This window comes from Chiloscyllium punctatum, chromosome 10 (genome assembly GCF_047496795.1).
Source record: "Chiloscyllium punctatum isolate Juve2018m chromosome 10, sChiPun1.3, whole genome shotgun sequence".
Classification (NCBI taxonomy): domain Eukaryota; kingdom Metazoa; phylum Chordata; class Chondrichthyes; order Orectolobiformes; family Hemiscylliidae; genus Chiloscyllium; species Chiloscyllium punctatum.
In genome coordinates, this window is record NC_092748.1 from 28,754,981 (window position 1) to 28,768,974 (window position 13,994).

The following is a 13,994-nucleotide window of genomic DNA, read 5'->3' on the forward strand; positions in this document are numbered from 1 at the left end:
CCTATATTTAAAAAGGATCTTTTCCATCCAAAATTGTGATTACCACATGGTCCTTTTTTTATATCAGACTTTCTGGAATCCACTTGAAATTCTGCATTAATCATATCTTTGCTTTTTTAACTCTACTCTTGTAGTTTGTCTTTTAAAAATGTAGACAATAGGCCATTTGGGTTATCAAGACATTTTTCTTCCAATTCGGCAATTCACTCTTTAATGAACTGTATTTATCTCATGAAATGTTTTCGAACATTTACCCCACTCCTGCTGAAAGTAAATTGAGATAGAATGCAGATTAGGTGTCAGTTGTGGCTAAGTGAATAGCTATCTTGCCTCCAAATCATAAGGTTGTGGATTTACACCCCACTTTAGAGCACATAATCTACCCTGACTTTAATGCTTTAATGCAGTACTGTTGCACTCCCAGGGCAGTTGTCTTTCAGATAGGATGTTACATAAAGTCTGTCTTTACAAGTAAACATAAAAGGTCTCTTGAATTGTAGGCATATTCATCTTGTTTACTGGACGCTATTAGGATTTATTATGGTTTGAACACAAATTCAGTCGTAGCCTTCAAAATGGAATTGGATAAATACTCGGAGAAAACAAAAGCATGAATATGGGGAAGGAGAAGGAGAGTGGGACCAGCTGGAATGTTCTTTGAAAGAACTTGCACAGACTTGATGTGTCAAATGGACTCATGTGCTGTATTAGTCAGTTATTCTATGATTTCTCCCTCAAGCAGCATCTGAAAAAAACAGATGGTTTGATCGTTTATTTCACTACCCTGGATCAGGTGTGCTATCTTGTCCATTGTGTTTCACACATTACAACAGCGATGACACTTTAGAACTGCCTGTACTTCATTTGTTAGAAAGGATGGACTTCTGGGTTCCTGAAAGGTGCTCGATAAATGGAGTAAATTGCTCCAGTTGCATGTTAATTTCACACACCTTTGGGGTGGTGGAAAGTAGTTAATTAGAAATAGCCGTTGTCGATCAAATATGCTGTTTTAAATCACGTGATCTCTATCAAACCATAAAACTACTTCCAAGCAGGAATTCATAAATTTTAAATACGCTCTGTAGTCAGTTTTATTAGAAACTCAAAGATCTCATGGGCAAAACTTATTTCCTTGGAGCTTTAACATCTGATATTCTCTTCTGTGCTTTGAAGCAAAGAGGTTGCTATAAAAAGTCCTATAATTGAATGCATGAGTCGTACCTGTGGTGTTCTAGTCACAGCCTTAGAAAAGAAAGATATGTAACTAAGTGATAAATTTTCCTCCAGTCTCTAAGAGGTGTTTGACTTTCAGATCCAAATCAGGCTCTGCGGTTGTGCCTGGGGAGTACAGCAGTCGGAGCTCAGTATGGAGCGGTATCTGCGCTTAGTATCAACAGTGACTGCACTCGACTCCTCTGCGGGTTTGCTAAAGGACAGGTAAACTTACTTTATGTGCAGTTGCCAATTTTTGTGTAACAGGGCTATGAATAGAAAATAGATTTTGCTGAGGCATTGGCCTAGCGTCACCATCGCTTGACTATCAGTCCAGTTCTGGGGACTGGGTTTGAATCCTGCCATGGCAGATGGCAGAATTTGAAATCCATACAAGTACCTGGAATTAAGAGTCTAATCATGCTATGAATCCATTGTTGATTTTTGGAAAAATCCATCTGGTTCACTGCTGTCTTTTACAGAAGGAAACTGCCGTCCTGGGTTACATGTGACTTCAGACCCGTAGCAATGTGGTTGATTTTTAACTGGCCTTTGGGGACTCAGTAGTGAGTTATAGATGCTAGCCTAGCCAGTGCGGCTCACATTCTCTGAATGAATAAAAAAGTATCTGAGGTCCTTTAGGTTTGGGTGGGAGGAGGGATTTATTTGCCATTGTGGCTGCAATTTCAGTTATTACAGTAAGATTGGAACCTGAAATGGCCTGTGTGTTGGTGAACATGCATTTTTTGTCAAAACAACATAGATTCTTGAACATACAGTAACCAAGTGTCCAACCTATGTATAATGAGGCAAGAATAATTACATTTTAAAGCAAACTATTGGTGCCATCCATTTCTTAAACAGAAGCACTGAAGTTTTAATTACCTTTATTCATTTGTGGGTATGGATATTGCAAGTATTTATTCCCCAACTCTAATTGCCATTAGGAAAGGTGGTGGTAAGTATCATTGAGTGGCTGCTGGATCATTTCAGAGGACAGTTAAAAGTGCCACATTGTTGTGGATCTGGAGTCAGAATTAGGCAATACAGGGAAAGCACAGCAGATTTCCTTCTCCAGAGGACATGGGTGAACTTGATTTTTTTTTACATAGTGATCCAACATTTGTGTGGTTTCCATTGAAAATGTTAATTTTTTTAAAAAAAGTAACCAGTAATCTTATACAAGCAGACTACCTTCTTTGGTTGAAAAATGTGGTGCTGGAAAAACACAGCAGGCCAGGCAGCATCCGAGGAGCAGGAGAATCGACGTTTCGGGCATAAGCCCTTCTTCTATTCTCCTGCTTCTCGGATACTGCCTGGCCTACTGTGTTTTTCCAGCACCACATTTTTCAACTCTGGTACTCCAGCATCTGCAGTCCTCACGTTCTCCTAGAATACCTTCTTTCACAAGGTACCAGAGGATGGATGGTGTTGGTTGGAATAATAGATCCTCCCCCACGCCCCAGAATGTCCAACACCCTATGTTTGAATGATGAAACATAGGAAATTATCTAGTTACGACATCTTCACAACAGCTGCTAATGGCCTATTGGGTTACTTTCACTGATGATGCAGTAATCAGTAATATTTAAGGTCCCCTAATCATGAATGATAGAAGAATTTCACCTGGTGAGTGACTGAGATGTGCCAGTTAGGTAAATCCCATTATCTCCTTGAGTGGGGATATTGGGACTTCTAATTGGTTGTAGAGAAAATTGGCCTCCATTCCTTCTCCTGATTGTTAACTGTCATTCTTTACTGGCTGTACTTGTGCACAAATGTTGGTGAAAAATAATGACTATGGTGGTGCTGTCCTTCAAATTCAATAGTCTGTAAAATCTTGCTATTGAGGCCCCTAAATAACAACTGGCATAAGCGGGAGGTTCTTGGGAGAACAGGGAAACTGTTAATAAATTGCCGATTCTTTGTATGGAATATGTTAATTGGGAATACTGCAGAAATTCCTGGAAAGACATCTTACAACATGCTGCATCAGTCATTCTTGCTGTAGATATAGGCAAGATGTATTTGAAGTTCAGTCAAGATCAGAGTAGAGGCTGAGGTACTTTGTGGTCCACTGAAATTGCCTCTCATTCAGAAATTATCAAATCCATAAGTTAAGTGTATGCTTAATACTCCCTTGCGGTGGAGTTTAGTTCAGTTTAGCTGACTATAAAATTCAAAGGTTAGGAAAAGTGTTTATTGTTCATTGTGTTTGAGTGAATGTAGAATGGGGAGAATTTGCAGAAGTGTAACTGTAAAAATTGTGATTCGAGCGATTGCATCTTTTGGCTGTGCTTTTAGCTGAAATAAGTCTGTTATGCATATGGAATTAATGGTGCTAGAGCATCCTAGAGTTATGTCTGTGTGTCTTGTGTTATCTTATATAGATTACTATGTGGGATCTGGCAAATGGGAAGTTGCTGAGAACAATTACTGATGCTCATCCTCCAGGAACTGCTATCCTGCACTTAAAGGTGATCCAGCACACTCTAATCTTTATCTGTAACCATAACCTGGTATTTCAGAAGATGCAATGGTAAATTTCTGAATGAAACTGAGCATTGAATTTACTAACAACAATCTAACATGGTTATATTTTGGATGAGGGCAGCATCCAAGGAATCCTGAAGAAGGGCTCATGCCCGAAACGTCGATTCTCCTGCTCCTTGGATGCTGCCTGACCTGCGCTTTTCCAGCAACACATTTTCAGCATATATTGGATGAATTTGATATGACTGGTAGCTCATGAAAGCTGTTGAGAAGAAAGATTTCCTCCAGATGAATATTGGAAAGACTAAAACTCATGTTCACTATTTACACTCCAAATTCTGTTCCCTAGCAACTGGTTCTATTCCTCTCCCTGCAAATAAATTAAGACAAAACTTGGCTACATGCAGCCATGCTGTCAAAACTGACCTTGAGGCCTTCTTCATAATTGCAGAGGTCTTCAGGCCAGCAACATCTTTACTTTGCAGTTGTCATCCTTGTTTTCAAATCCCTCCATGACCTTGTCCCATCCTAACTCGGGGATCTTCTTTAGCCCTTCAACCTTCATTGACATCACCATTCCTGTAATGTTGGCCTCTTGTGCATTCCCAATTTTATTGACTCCATCATTGGCTACAGCTTCAACTTTCTGGGCTGTAAACATCAGTACTCCCGACCTACACCTCTTAACTTTTACCTCAGTTTCCTCCTTTAAGACATACTTTAAGTCCACCTCAACAGCCTCTTTAGGGTATTTTGTTACTTGAAAACCCTTGCATAAGTACAACTTATTTATACAGCTGATGTAATGGCCTTCAGTAGGAAAACATGAGAGCTGGATCTTATTAATTTGATTTTTGGTACTCCTTGTTAATGATGGCCGACATGAATTGAATCATACTCGAAAGTTTCCTGTTTGTTCTAATGATTAGTATGTTCAATAAATAAAATGTCCCAATACAATCCTTGATTCAAATTTTTTCCTTTTAATTCCTTTAGAAAATACTATTAACTTCCTTTTTTCCAAATTATGATTGCAGGGGGAAACGCTAAGTCCCTTGAGCCTATTTTGCCAGTTAGTGATCAGTGTCCTAACTCAGGATACCTGCTTTTGTTCCATACCCTTCAAAATATCTGATAAAATTCTGTCAGTTTTAGATCTGAAATTGCAAGTGATCAATCATAATTTGCAATGTGTAAATGTCATAGGCAAACCTCTATCTTTCTCTAACCTGAAGAACTGTATCCTGATTTCACTATGGAAAAGTGTGACTCTAATTTTTAGATTATGCCTCCCAGTCCTACAATCTCCCACTAACCACGTCCAAACATAAATGGGATTAGGTAGATGGAGCTGAGTGGAATTTCTTTTTCTGAACAATGGTGGTTGGTGCTGCTTTTCATTTCAGACATTTCCCATTTGGACAGTGCCTGTTTTGATTCCAATTTTTTATTACCAAAAATATCTCCTCAAGCAGTATGCAGCAGGAAATCTGTCCTTAGCACACTCAGAACTTTACAAGATACTGCTTTTCAAATTTTTGAAAACTGATTAAATGCCAAATTTAATTCTGTATCAGTAATGTACATAGCCAACTGCTCAGAACCTGCTGTGAAAATAACAGCATATTCTCAGTGCACAACATTATTAGTGCTTAAACCCCTGATGCTTCCCTCTAACAACTTGTAGTGAAGAAGAGATACCCTATGGATTTGTGTTACCATAAATTAGTGAACTACATGTACTGTTCTACCAAGATCTTGCAAAAATGTGATCATTTTCAACATCCCCATTAGTGTCAATAAGTTGTCAGATTTGCACTGTAAATTACAAATTAAACTACATTGCAGAAAATTAAGTTGCTGTTTCATGCTCGAAAAGCCATTTCTATTGGGGTGCTTAATACTCTTACAACACACTACTTAACTTTGGAGCCTCAGCAAAAACTAAGATCTTGGGGTTTTGCTTCTTTAAGCAGTAACTATTCTTGAAGCTTTTTAAAATTATATATCACTTCCTTGTTTCTTTCTTTCTTTTCATTTATTTCTAGGGACAGGAATAGATTATTTATCACCACAAGACTGATCCATCATGCCATTAGATTTTAGCTGGTCTATGATTTAACACCACAAATCTGCCTTTTTGCCATATTCCTGAAGTGCTTTGGTGAATAAAAATCAATCAATCAATCAATTGCAGATGAGCTAATGAGACAGGAACTGAAGAATTTAAAACTGGCAGTAGGCAGGGATAAAGGTTCAAAAAAGAAAGGTGGGAAGAAGGTAAGGGAGTGTTGCTGAACAAAGAGACCTTGGAGTGCAGGTTCATAGCTCCTTGAAAGTGGAGTCGAAGGTAGATAGGATAGCAAAGAAGGTATTTGGTATGCTTTCATTTATTGGTCAGAGTATTGGGTACAGGAGTTGGGAGGTCATGTTGCGGCTGTACAGAACATTGGTTAGGCCACTGTTGGAATATTGCATGCAATTCTGATCTTCCTATCGGAAAGATGTTGTGAAACTTGAAAGGGTTCAGAAAAGATTTCCAAGAAATGTTGCCAGGAGTGGAGGATTTGAGCTACAGGGAGAGGCTGAATAGGCTGGGATAGTTTTCCCTGGAGCTTCGGAGGCTGAGGGGTGACCTTACAGAGTTTTATAAAATCATGATGGACATGGATAGGGTAAATAGACAAGGTCTTTTCCCTGGGGTGGGGGAGTACAGAACTAGAGGGCGTAGGTTTAGGGTGAGAGGAAAGATATAAAAGAGACCTAAAGGACGATTTTTTTTCACGCAGAGGGTGGTGCATGCTAGTAAAATTACAACATTTAAAAAGCATCTCGATTGATATATGAATAGGAAGAGTTTGGAGGGATATCTGGTTGGCATATACAAGTTGGACTGAAGGGTCTGTTTCTGTGCTGTATATCTCTATGACTTTAACTGCCACATCTAGAGGAGAGCTCCAACTTGCCATAAAATCATGTATAGAATTGTTTTCTAATTTCACCCCTGACAACTTTGGCTTTAAGTTTTAGACATTACCGATTGGTAGAGGAGAAATAGTTGTTTGCAGTCCACTCTATCTGCTCTTAATAATACCTTGAAACGTTGTTGAAATCACACCTTGGCCTTTCAAGTTCTGGCAGAATATAACATATAACCCTGTAATTTTGCCTCATAATTGCCAGTTGGAACTGTCTTCAGCAAACCTCTACCTTTCTTTGCCTGAAAAAAACATTTCCTGATTTCACTCTTGAAAGCTGTGACTCTTGATATTTCGATTATTCCTCCCAGTCCTTGACTCTCCAACTCGCCATGTCTAAGCATAAATGGGGTGAGGTGGGTGGGTTGTCTGAAATTTCATTTTTTGAACAATGGTAGTCGTGCTGTTTCTCATTCCAGAGATTTCATAGTTGGACAGTGCCTGTTGTGAAATCAGTGCTTTACTTTAGTTCCAACTTTATTCCTACTTGAGGAGATAAGTAATAATAATTTTAATTATCCCAATGTTGCTATCTGTAGAAGGCCAACATGAGTAATATCCCAAAAATTAAAGGGTGTCACGGGGCTGAGTTGAGTATGGTTGCCATTACGAAAGAGATAGTGCTAGAAAAGTTAAAAAGTCTTAAAATTGATAAATCTCCTGGCCCCGATGGGATACACCCTAGAGTTCTGAGAGAGGTGGCTGAGGAAATAGCAGAGGCATTGGTTGAGATCTTTCAGGAGTCACTGGAGTCAGGAAAGGTCCCGGATGATTGGAAGATGGCTGTTGTAACCCCCTTGTTCAAGAAAGGATCAAGGCAAAAGATGGAAAATTATAGGCCAATCAGCTTAACCTCAGTTGTTGGTAAAATTCTAGAATCCATCATTAAGGATGAGGTTTCTAAATTCTTGGAAGAGCAGAGTCTGATTAGAACAAGTCAACATGGATTTAGTAAAGGGAGGTCATGCCTGACAAACCTGTTGGAATTTTTTGAAGAGGTAACAAGTAGGTTAGACCAGGGAAACCCAGTGGATGTGGTCTATCTAGACTTTCAAAAGGCCTTTGATAAGGTGCCACACGGGAGGCTGCTGAGCAAGGTGAGGGCCCATGGTGTTCGAGGTGAGCTGCTGGGATGGATTGAGGATTGGCTGTCTAACAGAAGGCAGAAAGTTGGGATAAAAGGTTCTTTTTCAGAATGGCAGCCGGTGACGAGCAGTGTCCCGCAGGGTTCGGTGCTGGGGCCACAGCTGTTCGCATTATATATTAATGATTTGGATGAGGGAACCGGGGGCATTCTAGCGAAGTTTGCCGATGATACGAAGTTAGGTGGACAGGCAGGTAGTACTGAGGAAGTGGGGAGGCTACAGAAGGATCTAGACAGGTTGGGAGAGTGGTTCAGGAAATGGCTGATGGAATTTAACGTGAGCAAGTGCGAGGTCTTGCACTTTGGCAAAAAGAATAAAAGCATGGACTACTTTCTAAATGGTGAGAAAATTAATAAAGCCAAAGCACAAAGGGATCTGGGAGTGCTAGTCGACGATTCTCTAAAGGTAAACATGCAGGTTGAGTCCGTGATTAAGAAAGCGAATGCAATGTTGTCTCTTATCTCAAGAGGGTTGGAATATAAAAGCAGAGATGTACTACTAAGACTTTATAAAGCTCTGGTTAGGCCCCATTTGGAGTACTGTGTCCAGTTTTGGTCCCCACACCTCAGGAAGGACATACTGGCACTGGAACGTGTCCAGCGGAGATTCACACGGATGATCCCTGGAATGACAGGTCTAGCATATGAGGAATGGCTGAGGATACTGGGATTGTATTCGTTGGAGTTCAGAAGATTAAGGGGAGACTTAATAGAGACGTACAAAATAATACATGGCTTAGAAAAGGTGGATGCTAGGAAATTGTTTCCGTTAGACGAGGAGACTAGGACCCGTGGACACAGCCTTAGAATTAGAGGGGGTCATTTCAGAACAGAAATGCGGAGACATTTCTTCAGCCAGAGAGTGGTGGGCCTGTGGAATTCATTGCCACGGAGTGCAGTGGAAGCCGGGACGCTAAATGTCTTCAAGGCCGAGATCGATAGATTCTTGTTGTCTCGAGGAATTAAGGGCTATGGGGAGAACGCTGGTAAGTGGAGCTGAAATGCGCATCAGCCATGATTGAATGGCGGAGTGGACTCGATGGGCCGAATGGCCTTACTTCCACTCCTATGTCTTATGGTCTTATGGTCTTATATCCTCATTGTTCATATGATGTTGGAATAGAAAAACTCCTGATGATCACTGTATTGTCAGCAATTAATGAACACTTTATCCTCCAGAAATCTAGAGGGATTAAATAATTTTGGCACAGATACCTTATGTTTGCTGATGAAGGGCTTTTGCCGAAATGTCAATTTTCCTGCTTCTCAGATACTGCCTGACCTGCTGTGCTTTTCCAGCACCACACTCTTGAATCTAATCTCCAGCATCTGCAGTACTCACTTTCACCGACCTTCTGTTTGCAACCTGTTTTGTAACTGAATTATTGGAACAGAAGAATTCTGTTAATCTTACTTGCATTAAAATGTGAATTATTTCTTTTGCAGTTTACTGATGATCCAACGACAGCTATTTGCAATGATAGTGGAGGCTCCGTGTTTGAGCTGGCCTTCAAGTAAGACACCTTTCACTACAAATATTGTACAGAGGGAAAAGGAGCTGTGTTGGAGAGGGTCTTCATCTGTGTCACCTGCATTATTCTACACTTAATTAGCATTTAGAGTCATAGAGATGTACAGCATAGAAACAGACCCTTTGGTCCAACTCGTCCATGCCAGCCAGATATCCCAACCCAATCTAGTCCCACCTGCCAGCACCCAGCCCATATCCTTCCTATTTATATACCCGTCCAGACGCCTTTTAAATGTTGCAATTGTACCAGCCTCCACCACTTCCTCTGGCAGTTCATTCCATTCATGTACCACCCCCTGCATGATAAAGTTGCCCATTGTGTCTCTTTTATACCTTTCCTCTCTCACCCTAAACCTATGTCCTGTTGTTCTGGACTCCCCACACCAGGGAAAAGACTTTGTCCATTTATTCTATCCATGCCCCTCATGATTTTATAAACCTCTATAAGGTCAGCCCCTCAGCCTCTGACACTCCAGGGAAAACAGTCCCTTGCCTATTCAACCTCTCCCCATAGTTCAAGACCTCCAACCCTGTCAAGAGACATATCTCAATAAAATATATTATCAAGAAAGAACCTACTCTATTCACTACTGCAGACTTATTGTAAGGCCAGGCTTAAAATATCCATTTATCTGTTTCTGTGCTGTGACCTCTCCTAGACAGGTTCCTCCAAGATCAGTTGTGAATTTCACTGTTTGTTAATTTTCCTGGATGCACTCCAATGTCCAACAATACATGAATTCAACAGCAAAGGCAGTAACTGCACAGGTTCACTGCTCTGTCAGTTAGCAATGTGGGTTTCTTCCTCTTTCTCTGTCTCCTCCACTGACTTCACCACGTGCTCCTTTTGTCTGTCTCCTTTTTAAAAGTGCTGTAGTTTTGACATTGTTTTGAAACTTTGAAGAAAAAAAATGTAACAGCATATGAAACAGTAATTGCTGCTCCTGGAATTCGAGGAAATCACCTCCAACACATAAAATACCACAAAAAAAAGGAGCAGCTCTTACAGCCAGAACATTTTCCCATCCTACATCTTGGATTACCCAGAATCCCATGATTTTCAGATTAATTGTATTGTAGGAAATGCAAGAATACACAAGATTAAACATGCCAGTGATGTAAATGTTTGAAAAATCTTAAGTATTCACGTGATGATAGAAAATTCATCCACACTTTTTGGAATATTCTTGTGAGACCAAGGTTTTGGATTAATTAGTATCTTTAATGAATACGTTCACACTTGCTTTTAGTTGTTCTGTTGTTTGGTCATAATTGTGCTTTCCTGTAGGGCAAGTTTCTGACGATATGATTTTGAACTAGCAGCCAGGTGGCACCAGATGATACCAGCCTGTTCATCAATGCAGCCTTCCATAGACCAGTAATGGTGGCAATTTTTCTTCCTGTGGCTAATTGGGGAGGAAGAGGTTTACTGAAAAATGAGTTCCATGGCTGTAGGGTAAATATAGGATCACTTAGCTGATTCTCCTCTGCATCAGTTAACTTATTGGTGCACAGAAAAAAGGGCTGCTGTGTCAGCAATATTCTATTGCAACATCATTTATTACTTCCACCAGAGGAAGAGAAAGATGGGGGAAAGCTTAGGAACATAATGTATAACAAATGCTCCTTTTCAAATCCTACTTCATTACACAAGACTATGGATTAGAAAGCTTGCTTTGGTTTATGACTGGTTATATTAAATTTAAATATTTTGTGTTACCAGTGATCAATGTTCTTCTGTTTAAATACATCACAGTTAAGTCTATAATGTATTATTTGAAGCTTTCGTTGCAGTCTGCACCAGCTGGGGAATGCAAAACTAGAACAGGAGAGTTTTGAGTTGTTTTACAGCCCAACCTGTGTTGAGTGCCATTTGTCAAATGAAAAGCTGCATGTGTGCAACACAATCTTAAAATGCAGTGAATGGAAGAGGGGAAATATAAACTTGAGGGATAATACCAGCATGGAAAGAAGTTGAGTCTTGGGCCTATCTTAGAGTCATAGAGATGTGCAGCATGGAAATAGACCTTTTGGTCCAACCCATCCATGCTGACCAGATATCGCAACTCCATCTAGTCCCACCTGCCAACACACAGCCCATATCCCTCCAAACCCTTCCTATTCGTATATCCATCCAAATGCCTTTTAAATGTTGCAATTTTGGCTCCTTTTGTAAGCCATGCTGCATCTACTCCACTGTAGACTGCCCCTCGTCCACGTTGTCTCCTTGAGGCAAATTCAACCTGAGTAATTTACACTTGGTCTTCAATCATAAATAACTTCAGGACATATATCTATCCTCATACCCCTGCTGTTCAACCTGGGCAATTGCCCTTTAAGGATTATGTGCACCCCGTCCCTAATAACCGAAAGTTCGTGAAATGGAAGAAAAAATAATTACTTAATTTGCAGTACTTTATAAATGCACAATTTTTGCAAGTTATTTAATGGGATATAGCTGTTGCTGGCAATGTTAATGATTGTTGCCCATTACTAATTGCCCATGAGGAATTGGCAGTGAGTTATTTTTCTGAGCCGTTACAGTCATTTTGACGTGGTTGGTGTGGTTTGGTGATGTTTTAAGATAATATTCCTGAAAATTAAGCATAAAAAATTATGTGACAGTCAGTTTTGATTTACATTGGAACTGTACAATGATTGCTGTAAGATTACAGTGGAAGGATTTGAAAATCCAAATTAAAATTTCTGATTTTCTAAAAGCGAGATTTTTTGCTTTTATTTTAAATTGTAATCTAATGGGATATTTAAAAAATACTTGCTGCAAATATAATACACACAGCTACAGGATCTTCTGTATTTGAGTTTTGTTTTATGATTTTTATCACAGGAGAGTAATGGGAGTGAGAACATGTGAGTCCCGCTGTTTGTTTAGTGGAGCAAAAGGTGAAGTTTGCTGTATTGAGCCTTTACTTGTAAAGGCAGAGCTGAGAGATCATCCGATTACACAGTATGCACTACTGGCAATGGCGTCTTTAACCAAGGTATACAGAAAATCGTTCTTGTGCTGTACGCCTCTCTTAGTTTATCAATCATCTCCAAAGGTGTGCACTAACGTGGCAGTCCATTTGAACTCATTTTCATCTGCAGTTGACTACTCAAATATTCACAAGGCTGACCAGTGATTACTGTCCCTTTGATTTCAACATCTGCCTTTCTGCTCAGAGAGCTTTCTCCCCATGCTCATTGAATTTCATCACCAGGCTGATTAAATATATATGAGTTGTATTTTTATGTATCATTTCTTAAGGTTAAAATTGAAAGGATGGTTGCTGTGGAAATAGAATTTCAAATCTGTGTGCTCTTTGACTTTGCTTTTCCCCCAGTGTCTACTGCTAAAGTCCTGTAATCAACATTGTCCTTAACCTTTGACAGTTAGTTGGAAAGTACAGTTAGGTGCTTCACCTTTGTCCAAGTAGTCCAGTGTCTCATCAATTGTCAGTATGATCACAAACCAGATACAGTGTTTGAGCTCCTTTTTCTCGTGCTTATTTTCAAATTGTTTGCAGAGGTACTTGGGCTTTTCTTTTCTATTTGTTCTTCCTTAACCTAGAGGACCAAATAACTCTCTTCCTGGTCACTTGTACTACATGGATTTGAAACCTTGCTTTACGTTATAAGACCCCTTGCTCCAGTTGAGCTAAAGTGCCAAAAGCTGACACAGGCTTCCAAAAGTGGGAAGATACTCCATTCTGAGAATTGATGTCTTGTAATCTGGTCTGCATACATTGAACGGCTACCCAGAGTTATGTAGAAACCACCCAATGTAAAAACTGCCAAAAATTTCCTACTATATTTGAAAAGATTGAAAAGTAATATGAGAATAAGACGAGGCATGTTTTTCAATCTTCCAGTTGCTTTGTAAGACTAAGCAGTGCAAGGACCATACAAATGCAGACTTGAGACTGTACTCATCTGAATATTCAGCAAATTAAGTGATACTGCTGGGTTATCAGCAGCAGCATTGCAGAGCATTAACAACTGATTTAAAATCACCAGGATTGTGGATTCAGTTCAGTCATCTAATTGCCTGGGTAATTGGTGATGTTTATATTAAGGCATTACAAATTCCCTTTCTTGCTTTTTGTCACCAAGCAGTTTGAAGGTTACTCACCATTTGCTGGCATTTGAAATTGTTGTTATGTTACTGGGAAGTGCTCCCAACCCTTGGGAAAACCCGTTGGTCTGGCAAGAAATTACTTCTTTATTTAGTGAATTGTCAAGGTAATTTCACCATTGAGGAGAAGGCTTCCTACAAATCATTGGGATGAAATATCACCTATGATTGTGTTTTTTTCACTTGCTAACATGTCCTGGACAATGGTTATTCATCAATCAATGTCACTGAAGAAATTACCTGTCATTATCATGTGGCTGTTGGAGAGAAATTCTTGTTGTGAATGCCCTAAATTAAAGCAGTGAACACAATTTATTGTCAAAAGAGACCATTAGTGTTCGCAGTTTATCAGTGTACCTTTGCACCCACGAAAGGATTCACAGAAAAGATTGTCGTAAGGCTGAGACTTTATACTGGCTCTGTGGGAATAAATCTGTAACAGTTGTAAAATCCAATTCATCTGGATGACATATTTTGGCAAACCTTGCAGTAAAACACCCA

General features: G+C 39.7%; 1 protein-coding gene across 3 annotated transcripts in view; it reads left to right on the top strand.

The window, feature by feature from the left end:
* Positions 1 to 13,994, top strand: part of vps8 (VPS8 subunit of CORVET complex) — a 554,976-nt gene that overhangs the window by 23,254 nt on the left and 517,728 nt on the right. For all 3 annotated transcript variants that reach the window (XM_072578743.1, XM_072578745.1, XM_072578746.1), the window contains 4 exons: positions 1,313 to 1,437; positions 3,603 to 3,689; positions 9,274 to 9,341; positions 12,207 to 12,360. In XM_072578743.1, coding sequence (XP_072434844.1) covers positions 1,313 to 1,437; positions 3,603 to 3,689; positions 9,274 to 9,341; positions 12,207 to 12,360 — 434 coding nt within the window. The remainder of the gene's footprint in view (positions 1 to 1,312; positions 1,438 to 3,602; positions 3,690 to 9,273; positions 9,342 to 12,206; positions 12,361 to 13,994) is intronic.